This window comes from Strongyloides ratti (assembly GCF_001040885.1).
Source record: "Strongyloides ratti genome assembly S_ratti_ED321, chromosome : 1".
Taxonomy (NCBI): domain Eukaryota; kingdom Metazoa; phylum Nematoda; class Chromadorea; order Rhabditida; family Strongyloididae; genus Strongyloides; species Strongyloides ratti.
The window spans coordinates 9,919,633-9,932,363 of NC_037307.1; the positions used below are offsets into that span (position 1 = coordinate 9,919,633).

Here is a 12,731-nt window from a genome sequence, read left to right on the forward strand (position 1 = left end):
TAAGAAAAAAAAAATTGAAAAAAAAAAATCAATTACAAAATATTTTATAATATCATTTGTTATATAATATTTAATCATATAAAAATATATATATATTTTTATTTAGTTAATAGATTTATAAGAGTAAAAATTCTTTTCTCTATTGTTAGCTATTATTATTATTATTATTACACATATATTTCTTCAGATCATTTTGTCGTCAATCTATTAAATAATGATGGGGGTGAAAAAAAATCTCCCACTTAAAAATATATAATATATATAAAATAGTGAAATAATATATGAATATTATAACTATGGCATAAAGATATTTATAATAAGATTAGTAAAGATAACAATAAAATAGTAGTAATAATGTAGTTTGAAAAAGAGTAATATATTTTAAAGAAAATATTGTAAAATGTTTTAACATTTATCAACAGCTTTTCTCTCTTACTTTTAGTTGATCTGAAGAAATATATGAATATTATGTATATATATATATATATTAAACAGAGGCGTTCAATGAAATATCTGTTGATAGGATAAAAAAAGGATAGAAATTATTAATGGCATTTATAACTTTTAATACATTTAATGAAATAATAAACAAAAATCTTTTAAAACTTTTAATATATATCTTAAGAAAGTTTTATATATAGAATGCCGCAATCATAGTGGAACAGACTTCATTTTAATAATATGTACACTATGTTCTGTATAATGTTAAATATATACTCAACTCGTACTATAACATATACAATGCTATTTATAATTTATACATATATATATATAGAAAAGTTGTAGAGTGTTGTGGTTGAGGACAATAAGAAAATCAAAGATAGACCATATAAAATTGGGTAGAGTTTAAATGGCAGGAGGATAAAATGATGAAGAATTATACTTTAGGAAGCACATGGCCTTCAAATAATAAAATAAATTTATTTATAAATACATACTTTGACATGACACGCAAAAGTTTTAACTATATTGGGTATAGTAAAATTGACTTTTATGATTATTAATTGTTAATTTATTAATAAGTTTATAATCATTAATAAAACTTTTTTTTACTTATTATTTAATAATAAAAATATCCCCCTTTTTTTTATAATTATTTTATGACAAATATATAATATATACAATATATCGAATTTTGTTTACAAGAAAAAATAATTTTTTATTTTATTATTATCAATACAACTCATTTTTCATTGATCGACAAAACGAAAAAAAAATTATATATATATATTAAATAAATATTTTAAAATCATATAAACATTTTTTATTTTCTAATTCTAATAAATCTATTTTATTTTTTTACCTAAAACTAATATAATTAAAAAAAAAAAGTATCAATTTGCAATGAATATATAATTATTATTTAAAAAACCAATGTTTGTGTTTTGTTTTATACACAAAGAAATTTGTATAGAAAATAGTATTAAAATTCTTTGATAAAATTGTATGATTAATCATTTGTATAATATTATTAATATTTGTTTTCTCACAATTTTTTTTTATATTTTAACAAAAGAAGTTTTTTTTTTGTAAATGTCAGAATGAGAAATATGAAGGAAAATATATCTTAAATTATTTCTTTAATTATTACTCTTTTTTTTTGAAGAAAATAAATATATGAATCATGACACACTTTCACTTTAATATATATTATATTTTCATACAATTAATAAAAGAAAATTTTTTTTTTCCTTTTCATAAGAAAAGTAGATACCATTTATAACAATTAAATAATTTAATAAAAGTAAAACTGGAATAAATTTACTTAATTAATTAGGTAAAAGTATGAAATTTATTATAAGATTTTTTTGTTATTGTTCTAGAGATACAAGTAAAATGAATATAAAGTTAATAATGAGAGATAAATAAAATAAGATGATATAAAAGATAAATAAACTTAAGAGATAATTTAAATTGAGTGATGAACAACAGCTTCAAATTGTCTTAATTCAGTAAAATCTTTCATACCTACATGTGTATTTCTATCAGAGACCCATCGACCATTCATATTTGGTATTCTTGATGTTGGTTTACCCCAAGTTAATCCACGGAACATTAATATTTCATCAACATCTGACCACATTGCATAAACATGATCTCCTTCTCTTGTTGAATCTTGATTAACAGTTTCAAGAAAAGAGGAATAATTTTTTTGTTTACAATCAGCTGAAGGATAACCACATAACATTTGATCATCACAAGTATATCCTGGATATAAACCATCTAAAGCATTACACCATGCTGGAACTGTTTGTGCCAATTGACATATACATAAACCATAATTTGGTCCTGATATTCCTAAAAATGTATCAACTCTACTTGTTAATGGTGGTCCTAACGAACAATTTCCATCTGTTCCAATTAATGTTCCTCCTTTTATAACTTTTCTTGCAAAAATAACACCAACACTATGAGCTATAACATCAACTTTTTTAGCTTTTGTATATCTTATAACAGCTTCAAAAAATCTTCTTAAACTAATTAAATTAGCACATGTATGCATTTTATTATAAGAATCAAGAATATTTCCATTTCCCCATGTATCACCCCAGGTTGTTGCATATAACTCACCAGAAGTATAATTTTGTTCCATAAAATATTTTATACTTCTACTCCAACCTGTTGCTGCTGGTGCCTGAGTATGGAGTGCTGCATCACCAGTACCATGAACAAAGATAACAGGTTCATGAGTTATTCTTTCATTACTTCTTATTTTACCACCAAAAGAACCATTTGGACCGATGTCTGTTCTTTCAAAATTATCTGCTTCATAACCATGAGATACTAACCAATCTGTAAAATGATTTGTTAAGGGACCTTTTATTGGTCTGTCATCTTGTTGATATGATAAATTAATTAATAATATTTTAAATAATGTAATAAATAACAATAATCTAGAAAAAAAAAGTTTTTTTATTTTTATTTAAAAATTAAAAATAAATATAGGATTATTATTTTTTTTATTAAAATAATATTTATAATTTCTTACCTTGTTTTGCCTAATATGGCCATTTCTAAGAATATATTTTCTAATTAACTACCTAATATTGAGAGAAAGAGTAAGAAAACTATAAGAAAAAGTACCACTTTCTCTCTCTATATGAAGACAAAAGTAAAAGAATAATAAAAGAAAATAAAGATAAAAATCCTAACAAAATATAAAATAATATAATTAACAAGTTTGTAAATTATATATTTTCTAAACCAGTATAGGTGTATATGTAGATTTAGTATTATAATAATATTATAATTCATGGATATAATATTACATATATATTATAAAATGACCCGGAAAAGTTTCTATAATAAGATCTATCAATGGATTCTTGTTGCCGCGTCACAATCCATGTATCATATAAAAATGTAGATGTATAATTTCTCTTTCATTAAACAATAGCCAAAGGGTAAATGTAAAAATTTTTATTGTATTATTCTGTTTCAAACATATTTGAAAATTTGAAAAGAAAATGGATAGGTGTTACAAGATTTCAGAATAAATGATTTATATCTGAAAAATAATTATTAAAAATTTCCATCAATTTATAATTATAATATAATATTATTTTAAAAAAAAAATATAAAAATAAAATAAAAAAAAATTTTATTATTTTTTTTGTGTCGTAATAATTTTTGCTATATTAATATATTTATTTTATTTTTTCATTGTATTAATGGTATTATGGCATTTATAAGTGGTTAAAAAATAAAAGATTCTGGTATAGCAATATCAAAAACATTCTTTGGTTTATTTCTTAAATAACTACGTTCCTCCTCTTGAATGTTAGTTTTTTCAATAATATTTTTTATTTTAGTAGATAAATTAGATGAATTATCTCTTAATAATGCTTTTGACACATCATCTATATGCCCTTTTCTGTATGGCATTAATAAAGCAATTGATTTATCTTTATCTTTTCTAATTTCATCAGAAGATGTATTAGGTGAATGCATTATTTGCCTTAAAGAAACAATAGTTGATGAATTAATTGTATCAATCTCTTTATTTTCAATTAATGTATTTCTTCTAGTTCCTGCCTCAGAAGCTTCTGGTGACCAATCTATACTAATGTCAAAAGATATATTATTAGGTAATATAAATTGATTTCTTGAATCACCATTACTAAAATTACTACTTTTCCTATGGGGTGTTCCAATTTTTAATAAAGGATCTTTACCCATTTTATCTGCACTACTTCCCAATGGAATGTTAAATCTTCCAACATCAAGTCCACTTGCCTTTAAAGCTTCAACAATTAAATTTCTATCAAACATTTCTTCAAAAGATCCATTTTCAATAGAATCAATAGTTAAACTATCTTTTCTTAAATTTATAATATCTTTGACATGTTGAAGGAATGATGGTATTTGAAGGATTAGTGAAATAAAATTAAAAAATTTTCCACAAAGCATATGAATATTATATCTTTTTAAAGTACTAAAATCATTGTTAATATTTATAGCCATTGCCTGGTAACTAGCACATAAATGGATCATCTCTACTAATGTCTCATCACAACCTACTTCAACACAAAAAAGAGACATTGTACAAAGGATAGCTTCAATATGTGCTGAAATAACTTTTTCATCCTCATTTGGTACAAGAAACATTATATCATAAAATACATCCGAAACAGAGGTTATAAAACGCCTTGAAAACATTTGATCCGCCTTAGAACATTTTTCTATTGTTAAATTTAATTCCTCTATCTCATTTATAAATTGAAGATTTTCTAAATTCTTAAGATTATTTTTTCTATCTAAAAGTGTATGAAAAATTTTTTGAACAATTAATCTGATATCAATATTTGGATGTAATCCTAAACGAAGTAAAGTTGACATAAAATTATCTGTAAACAAATTTGATAGATAAACAGTTTTATATTTTGTTGCAATTTTTAAGAATGTACTGGCAAGTACATGATGATAATATGAATCAATACTTGCTTTTTCCTCATTATCAGGAATTTTACATATCTCATTTGTTGTAAAAGTCATAATTTCTACTTTTTGATAATCAGGTAAAATTGAGGCAAAATTTCCTATAGCATGAGTAAAAGTTTCTTGGAAAACTAATTCATTTTCAACATCCTTACATCTACCAGATTTCTGAAAAGTAACAGACATTTTTAAATTTTTTAACATATTATTATATGTTGCTAGTAGAAGTGGACCAATAGATTGACCAGCAATAAGAACAATATTTGAAAGAACAGTAGCCATACCAATACGTTCCTGAACATTTTTAGTTTTAAATTTATCTAAATGCTTAAGTAATTGTTCTATAACAATAATTGAACTAGTTCCTTGAATAGAATAAACAACCACTTTAAAAACATGAGTGGCAAATGTTGCTGGAGGAAGCCATTTCTTTTGATCATCACAAAAAGTTAACAAAGGTTCTAGGACACATTGAAATGAACCATAAGATGATTTTCCCATTATTTCTCTTAAACATTCAGCTGCAATAATGTAAGGTTCTGTGTTTTCTTGTGAAGAAAATGTATTCACTGAAAATCTTACATTATCTGATGATGTTTCATCATCGTCTTCTTTGATATTAAATAAAATTGATGGAATAACCTTATCCATATGTTCATGATTCCAGAAATCGGAATGATAATCAGCAGAGGTTGCCCTCCATATTAAAGCCAAAAGACCCTTTAAACCATTACAACGTTGTTGTTTAATACGATTTCCCCTATTTGCAAAACACATAGATGAAAATTTAGGTATGAAAGAATCATATCTCCGTAAATAATTTGGTTGTACCTCATCAATTTGTGCAAATACTATATAACATTCAATTGCTAAATCTTCCATCTGAGAATCATTTGTTTCCAATAATTTTTCAACCATCTTAAGATATGAATCTATGAATGAACTTTGAGAATTATGATGATGAGATGATTTTAATAATCTTATAAAGCATTCTGTACCAACCTAAAAACAAAAATAATGTTTTTGAAAAATAAACAACATACTCTGACTCTGGCAAGTTTTTGTCTATACAAATCTCTACTCAATTTTAAAAATAAATATTCACCTATTCTAGATAATTTTTCTCCATGAGAACATGAATAGAATACTAATTTATCAATATTCGCATTTGGTCTTGACTCTAATTCATTTTTTGGATACACAGAATCAACTAATTTATAGTGTCTGGGTTTAAAAGTTGACCAGCAACATAAAAACGATTGATACATAATTTTTTTTTATCTAAGTAGATAAAAAAATAATAATTGTTATTTGTAAAAAAAATATTGATAGTGTAAATCTAAAATTAAAAAAAAAAAAAATATTTTTGTATCAAAAATATATATTGTAATAAAATATTTATGTTATAAACAAAAAATGTTAGGATAAAAATGAAAACTTACATGTTATATTTGTTAAAGTATATTTTATTAAATGGGAAGTTTCCCTGTATATGCAATGTTAGAGAGAAAATATGTCAGAGAATTTGAAGATAAAATTGTTGACATTCATATGTATATACAAATGTGTAGATGATAAAATAGGAATATAGTAAGTTTATATATGTATAAAAAAGAAGGAAATAATAATTTCATAATGTGCATCTTACCAAAACGTTTTCTTAATAGGAAAAGTATTAAAAAGTATATTATTAAAAGCCACCGTGGAGGTATTTTACTAAACTTAAAGGAGAAGCTATTTGTTTACCAACAAGGAAAAATAAACCTATCTTCTTCTTTAGTCTTTTTCATTATTAAAATATAAAATGCTTTCTGAGGTGAATTCACGTATCAAAACAGGAGGTGGTATATGTTTATTGCTAACAATTATTTCATGTTATTTAACGAGTCAGGCTGATTCATTAATTTTAAGTGGAGCTTCTTGGTTAAATATATTTGCCTTTTTCGCAATTTTTTCAAGTATAACTACCAGTAAAACATGGAGTAAAAGAAATTCACAGTATGTTTCTAACTTTTTAAAAATATATATTTATCTTTTCTTAGTTATACATATGGATATACAAGAGCTCCTGTAATGGCTGTTTTTGCTACATCACTATTAGCACAGTTATTTTCTGTTTTTTTGATAAAAGAATCTTTTGAACATTTATTAGGTGGTCATGGAAATAGTATTAATCATCAAGAACATCATGAGGATCATGAAGATCATAACAGCAATGGACATTTAGATCATGAAGGAAAATCTTTTTATTTTTTTTGTTCTATTATCATAACAAGTATATCATTATTAGTTAGTTCTTATACTGTAATTGGTCAACCATTTCATCATGTTCTTCAAGTTTCATCGGCTTCTTCACTTCAAGAACATGCTGCAGATATATCTCAAGCAATTTGTTATGTTGTTCCAGGTTTATCAAGATTATTGTTACCACGTATAAATTCTATGATTCTTTTAATATTTGTTAATGGTTTTTGTTCACTTTTTACACTATTTTTTGGTCACGATTTTGAATGGTGCGATTCAGTAGCAACAATAGCATTATCAGTTGGTGTCTTTTCAACAACGATGCCATTATCATCTTATACGGGAAAAATATTATTACAAACGACGTCTCCACATATCTTAAATCAAATTGATCGCTGTATATCAGAAGCTTCAACAGTTGAGGGTGTTTTAGAGTTAAAGTCAGCACAATTTTGGCTATTAGATTTTTCACAAATAGCAGGATCTGTAGATGTTAGAGTTAGAAGAGATGCCAATGATCAAATGGTATTGGCATTAGTAACTGAAAAATTAAATAATATAATTAACATATTAACAGTTGAAATCGTTAAGGACTCTAGTACATCATGGGGATCTATGTATCAGTCTTCAAGTATGTATATATAGAAAGAAATAATTTTATTATTTTGTTGTTAATAAAATGCTAATTTATTTATGTTTATCTTTGATGAAGTAAAGATTTACTGATGGTTTTTTACAAAAGAATATTTTATCTAAATTTATTTTACATAATATTAAATACCTTGACAATACCTATATTTTTAATTTATTGTCAATATTTTTTATAGATTAGTAAGGATTTATTTTTATAGATATGTTATGCTGAAATATTATATGAAATTAAAAAAAAAACAACTTTTATATTGCTTAGAACTTTATGAAATTAATTTAAATTTTGGTGAAAAAATAAAATAGATGTCAAATTTAAAAATTATATATACAAAAAAATGTGTATTAAATTACACTTGTCAAAAATAAAAAACAATGAAATTTTGAATATTATTTTTTAATAGTAATTTTTTTTTATTTCAATATATTTAAAATTGTTAGTATCTTTAGCAATTAAAATTTTTTATTCATGAAATTTTTATTCATATATTTATTATATCAAACTTTAATAACTATTGTTAAAAGTAAGGATGTTAATTGTGTGGCAACTGATGCAAATTCAATAAAAAGTAAATTAGATTTTGTTATAGGTCCTGAATTTTGTGAAGCAAATGCTGGAGATGTACTTTATGTAGAGTGTAGTCAAATAGGATTTTATGATATAAATAATGTTTATTTTGGTGAAAATAATGATCTAATTAATTGGAAATTTATTAAAGGTGAAGTTAAAAACGTATCACACACATTTGACAAAGAAAAATCTGTTTTAAAAATTAAAATACCATTTACAAGTTTAGTGACAAATTTAGAAATCTCATGTTATGGAAATAAAGAAATATTTCATAGTGATTCTGTAGATTATATCACTATTAAAATTAACCATGATGATATGAAAATAAGAAGAAAAGAAGCTTTAGTAAAAAAAGAAATGAAAACGCAAGTTTTTTCAAAGTTATATCATATTTTTACAACATTCATTTTATAGTAAAATTTTTAAATTATTCATATTAGGATGTGTTGTTTTGTCTTTTGACATAATTACAGGACTAGTATTTTTAATGATATGTATAAAATTCTTACGATTGAAAAAAAAAGAAGCAAGAAAACAGGTATTACGTAAACTTATATTAGAAGCCGAAAAAACTTTAAGTGAAATAGAACTAGCAAATACTAAAAAAAATCAAAAACCTTCTTCACAACCTGAAAAAGCTAACAAATTATCAGGAAATTTAATTACAAAAGAGGACAAAAATTCAAAAAATTAGAAAAAAATATATAACCCAATTCAAACAAATTTCTTCAATAAAACATATTAAAGAAAAATCATGTTAAAATCCATAAGGAATTTCTCCAATAAAATCTCTTGAATTTATAAATAAATAAAATATAATTTTTAAAATATTTAATGTGAAAGAAATTTTTTTTAAGTGCAATTAATTGTATAAACATTATCACTAAATAATGTTTTGTAAAATTTAATTTTGCAAATAACACAAAATAACTAAAAAATGTACCATATAATTTACTTTAAATTAAACATACTTTTAAAAATATTAAACAATGTGTACAATATTTTTAATTAGTAAAATATTTTAATTAAGCTAAAATATAATCAATTTTATGCTAAAGAAGGGTATACTTTTACATTATTAAAAAATACAATTATTGTAAAATGTATCATGTAATAGAAGCCCCTATAAAACGTTATAATAATATTTAGTTATTAGATTAATAATTTAAAATATAAATGATCAAAATTAACATAAAAAGTTTAACATAAAATATGTTTAAACTTACTGTCAGTAAAGTTTATCACTTTTCCGCGTTTAAACTCTTACTAAGATCAAAAAAATTGAATTCATTGTACTCCATCATAAATAAAATAATGATAATAATATGTTTTACATAATTACAATATTTAATTTTTAAAAAAATTCTATCAAATGAAAAAAAAAATTTATATTTTAATAGAATCAGCTATATAAAGCTTATATTGCTAAATTTAAAAAAGATTAATTTATGATAACTGAAAAAAATGTTCTCAATTAAAATTATCATAAAAAGATAACAGAAATTGTATTAATAATAATTTACAATAATAAAAACTTATGATTGTGAAATAATTTTTATAAAAATTTAACAATAAAGTCAAATATCTTAAAACGACTACAGTAAAAATTTAGAAACACTTTGGAAAAATGGTGTTACACAACTTTTCTATATTATTTCATTTATTTTTATTTTTTTAAAAAAAATTATTGGTAAAAATGAAATTTGGACAATTAGTTGTTGGCCCAGCTGGTAGTGGTAAATCAACATATTGTTATGCTATACAACAACACATGAAAACATCAGGAAAAAATTGTTTTGTTATTAATTTAGATCCAGCAGCAGAAGAATTTAAATATGATTGTCATTTAGGTAAATTGGTAAAATTTTTACTTTCAAAATTTTTTTTAAATTTAAAGATATAAGAGAATTAATTAGTCTTGATGATGTTCAGGAGGATGAAGAATTGGCACTTGGACCAAATGGAGGATTAATATTTTGTATGGAATACCTTATGAATAATTTAGATTGGTTGGAGGAAGCTATAGATGCTGCTGAGGATGATTATTTTCTTTTTGATTGTCCTGGACAAATTGAATTGTATAGTCATTTACCAGTAATGCCAAAAATAATTGAAAGTTTGAAAATTTGGGATTTTAATATTTGCTGTTGTTTTCTTCTTGATACACATTTTGTTTTAGAACCAAATAAATTTATTTCTGGTGCTTTAACTACTTTATCTACCATGGTTTCTTTTGAATTACCAGCTATAAATATACTTACAAAACAGGATCTTTTAACAGCTGAAGAAAAGGAGGTTATTGACGATTTTTTAGAAAACAATGTTAATAGTATTATTGATAGTGTATGTGCATTTTTTTTATTATATGTTTAACAACTTCTTTTTTTAGGGAAAATATACAAAATGGGATTTGAAATATAAAAAATTAACTGAAGCCATAGCAGGTGTTTTGGATGATTATTCTTTAGTCAGGTTTCAACCGTTAAATATTAAGGATGAAGAATCGATAGACGATTTGTTGTTAGTAATAAATAATAATATTCAATATGATGAAAATTTGGAAGTTAAAGATAGATATCCGGAAGATGACGATCCTCTTGATGGGTATTAATATGTAAAAAACTAGAATTGTTAAAAATGCCATTAAATTGACATTTATGTATAAATATTTTTCAACATAATGCCAAGTTGTTTATATTAAATTATTATACAATTTCTTTTTTGATATATGTTTCTCAAAATATCTTCAAAAGATTGGAATATTTTTTTAATGTTTTGTTGTGTAGAAGTTCAAAATTATTTAAATGTTAAATTTTGGTACTTTCTTTTTCTTATCTGTTTTTTTTTATTGTTATAAATGTAAATAAGGCTATTCTATCTGTTTATATTTAATTTACTAATGTGAATATGTAATTTGCAACTTTTTGTATAAGATTTTTTAAAATGCTTTAAGAAAATTAATTTCTTTTTTTTTTAAAATTAAAACAATATATATAAAAAAATGATTTTATCCACTTATTATATCCTATTAATCATTCCACTAAAATAAAAAATGAAACTTTTTTCTAATAGTAACAAAATATATTTTTTATTTGTATTAATAAGGTGTTCTTTATTTTTTATATTTTTTTAGACTGTAAATATTTATATTTATATATTATTGAAACATTTTATTATTAACTTGATATAAAGTTTTTTATTTAAATTATTAAGTTTATTTCATAACATATTTGTTGTGGAGTATAATTTGTTTAACAATAATATATTTGACAAAAAAAAATTTTTATATATGTTAGACAATTTTTATCTGGTAGATGTACTGCTACCAAATTTTAAATGGTAGGTAGTATATTCCTGTTGATGTTTTCTATTATATATAAGCTTTGGAATATACTTTTTACTAACTGTTGAGAAATATTTCATTTTTTTATTACTATTATTAAATTAACTTTTTTTTTTTTAATGTCACATTTTTGTTAGATAATATAAAAATTATTAATAAAATTTAATTAAAAGATAAATTCATCCTATTGTTAGAAAAATTTTTTAAAAAGTTTATAACTTTATAAAATTTTATTAAATCATTTACCTTTTTAGAAAATAAACAATAAAATTTTTATATAAAATATTAACAAATCATTTTGATTATGTCATTATGAGTAGATAAGTGTTGACATACTACCTGTGAAATACTTCAAATAATATATTTCTAGCTACTTTTTTTTTAATGTGTAAGAAAAAGTATTAAAATTCGATAAAACCTTTTATTATAAAAAAAAAATGAATACCCAAGTGTAAATTTAACTATAAAAAAACTCACTAGAGTAATATATAATATATTTTACACATTAAAAACTTACCACAAAACAAGGAAAAATTATAGTGATTGATAATAAAAAACGTGTAAAATTTTTTGTTTTCAAAGATTATTTGCCTCTTGTTTACCCCCCTCTAATGTAATTCTTTACATATCATATACTTTATCATTTTCTTCTCCTCCTTCGGATGAAATATGTTAGATATAATGTCAGGAGAAAATAAAATTGAATTTTATTTAAAAATATTAACATATATCTTATTTTATATCAATTGATAATATTATAATCAACTATTTATTTTAAATGTTAAATTAGATTATTCAAATTTTGATGGTCCTAAAAACAAGAATACTTTTGTTATAATAATAATAATTTTATATAAGATATCTTAATCTAATCAAAAAGAAAGAAGATATAATCTATAAAGTCTTTCCCTATGTCCTCTTGTTGATTTGTGGGGGGATAATATAAAAGTTTTATAATATAAGAGTGTATATATAGTTGTTGTTCTT

General features: G+C 22.6%; 4 protein-coding genes across 4 annotated transcripts; 2 read left to right on the plus strand and 2 right to left on the minus strand.

Moving 5' to 3' along the window:
• Positions 1-1,909: 1,909 nt before the first annotated feature.
• Positions 1,910-3,012, minus strand: SRAE_1000307200 (Lipase EstA/Esterase EstB family-containing protein; the record flags this gene model as incomplete). The annotated part of the gene is made up of 2 exons (XM_024650221.1): positions 1,910-2,894; positions 2,990-3,012. 2 exons carry the CDS (start codon positions 3,010-3,012, stop codon positions 1,910-1,912), a joined length of 1,008 nt encoding a protein of 335 aa, XP_024504020.1.
• A 684-nt stretch (positions 3,013-3,696) lies between these two features.
• SRAE_1000307300 (Protein EFR3 homolog B) lies at positions 3,697-6,206 on the minus strand (the record flags this gene model as incomplete). The annotated part of the gene is made up of 2 exons (XM_024650222.1): positions 3,697-5,940; positions 5,982-6,206. 2 exons carry the CDS (start codon positions 6,204-6,206, stop codon positions 3,697-3,699), a joined length of 2,469 nt encoding a protein of 822 aa, XP_024504021.1.
• Positions 6,207-6,742: 536 nt separating this feature from the next.
• SRAE_1000307400 (Zinc transporter 6) lies at positions 6,743-9,095 on the plus strand (the record flags this gene model as incomplete). The annotated part of the gene is made up of 4 exons (XM_024650223.1): positions 6,743-6,936; positions 6,981-7,813; positions 8,421-8,766; positions 8,816-9,095. 4 exons carry the CDS (start codon positions 6,743-6,745, stop codon positions 9,093-9,095), a joined length of 1,653 nt encoding a protein of 550 aa, XP_024504022.1.
• Positions 9,096-10,097: 1,002 nt separating this feature from the next.
• On the plus strand, positions 10,098-11,012 carry SRAE_1000307500 (GPN-loop GTPase 3; the record flags this gene model as incomplete). The annotated part of the gene is made up of 4 exons (XM_024650224.1): positions 10,098-10,251; positions 10,299-10,517; positions 10,581-10,744; positions 10,791-11,012. 4 exons carry the CDS (start codon positions 10,098-10,100, stop codon positions 11,010-11,012), a joined length of 759 nt encoding a protein of 252 aa, XP_024504023.1.
• Between the last annotated feature and the right edge of the window lie 1,719 nt (positions 11,013-12,731).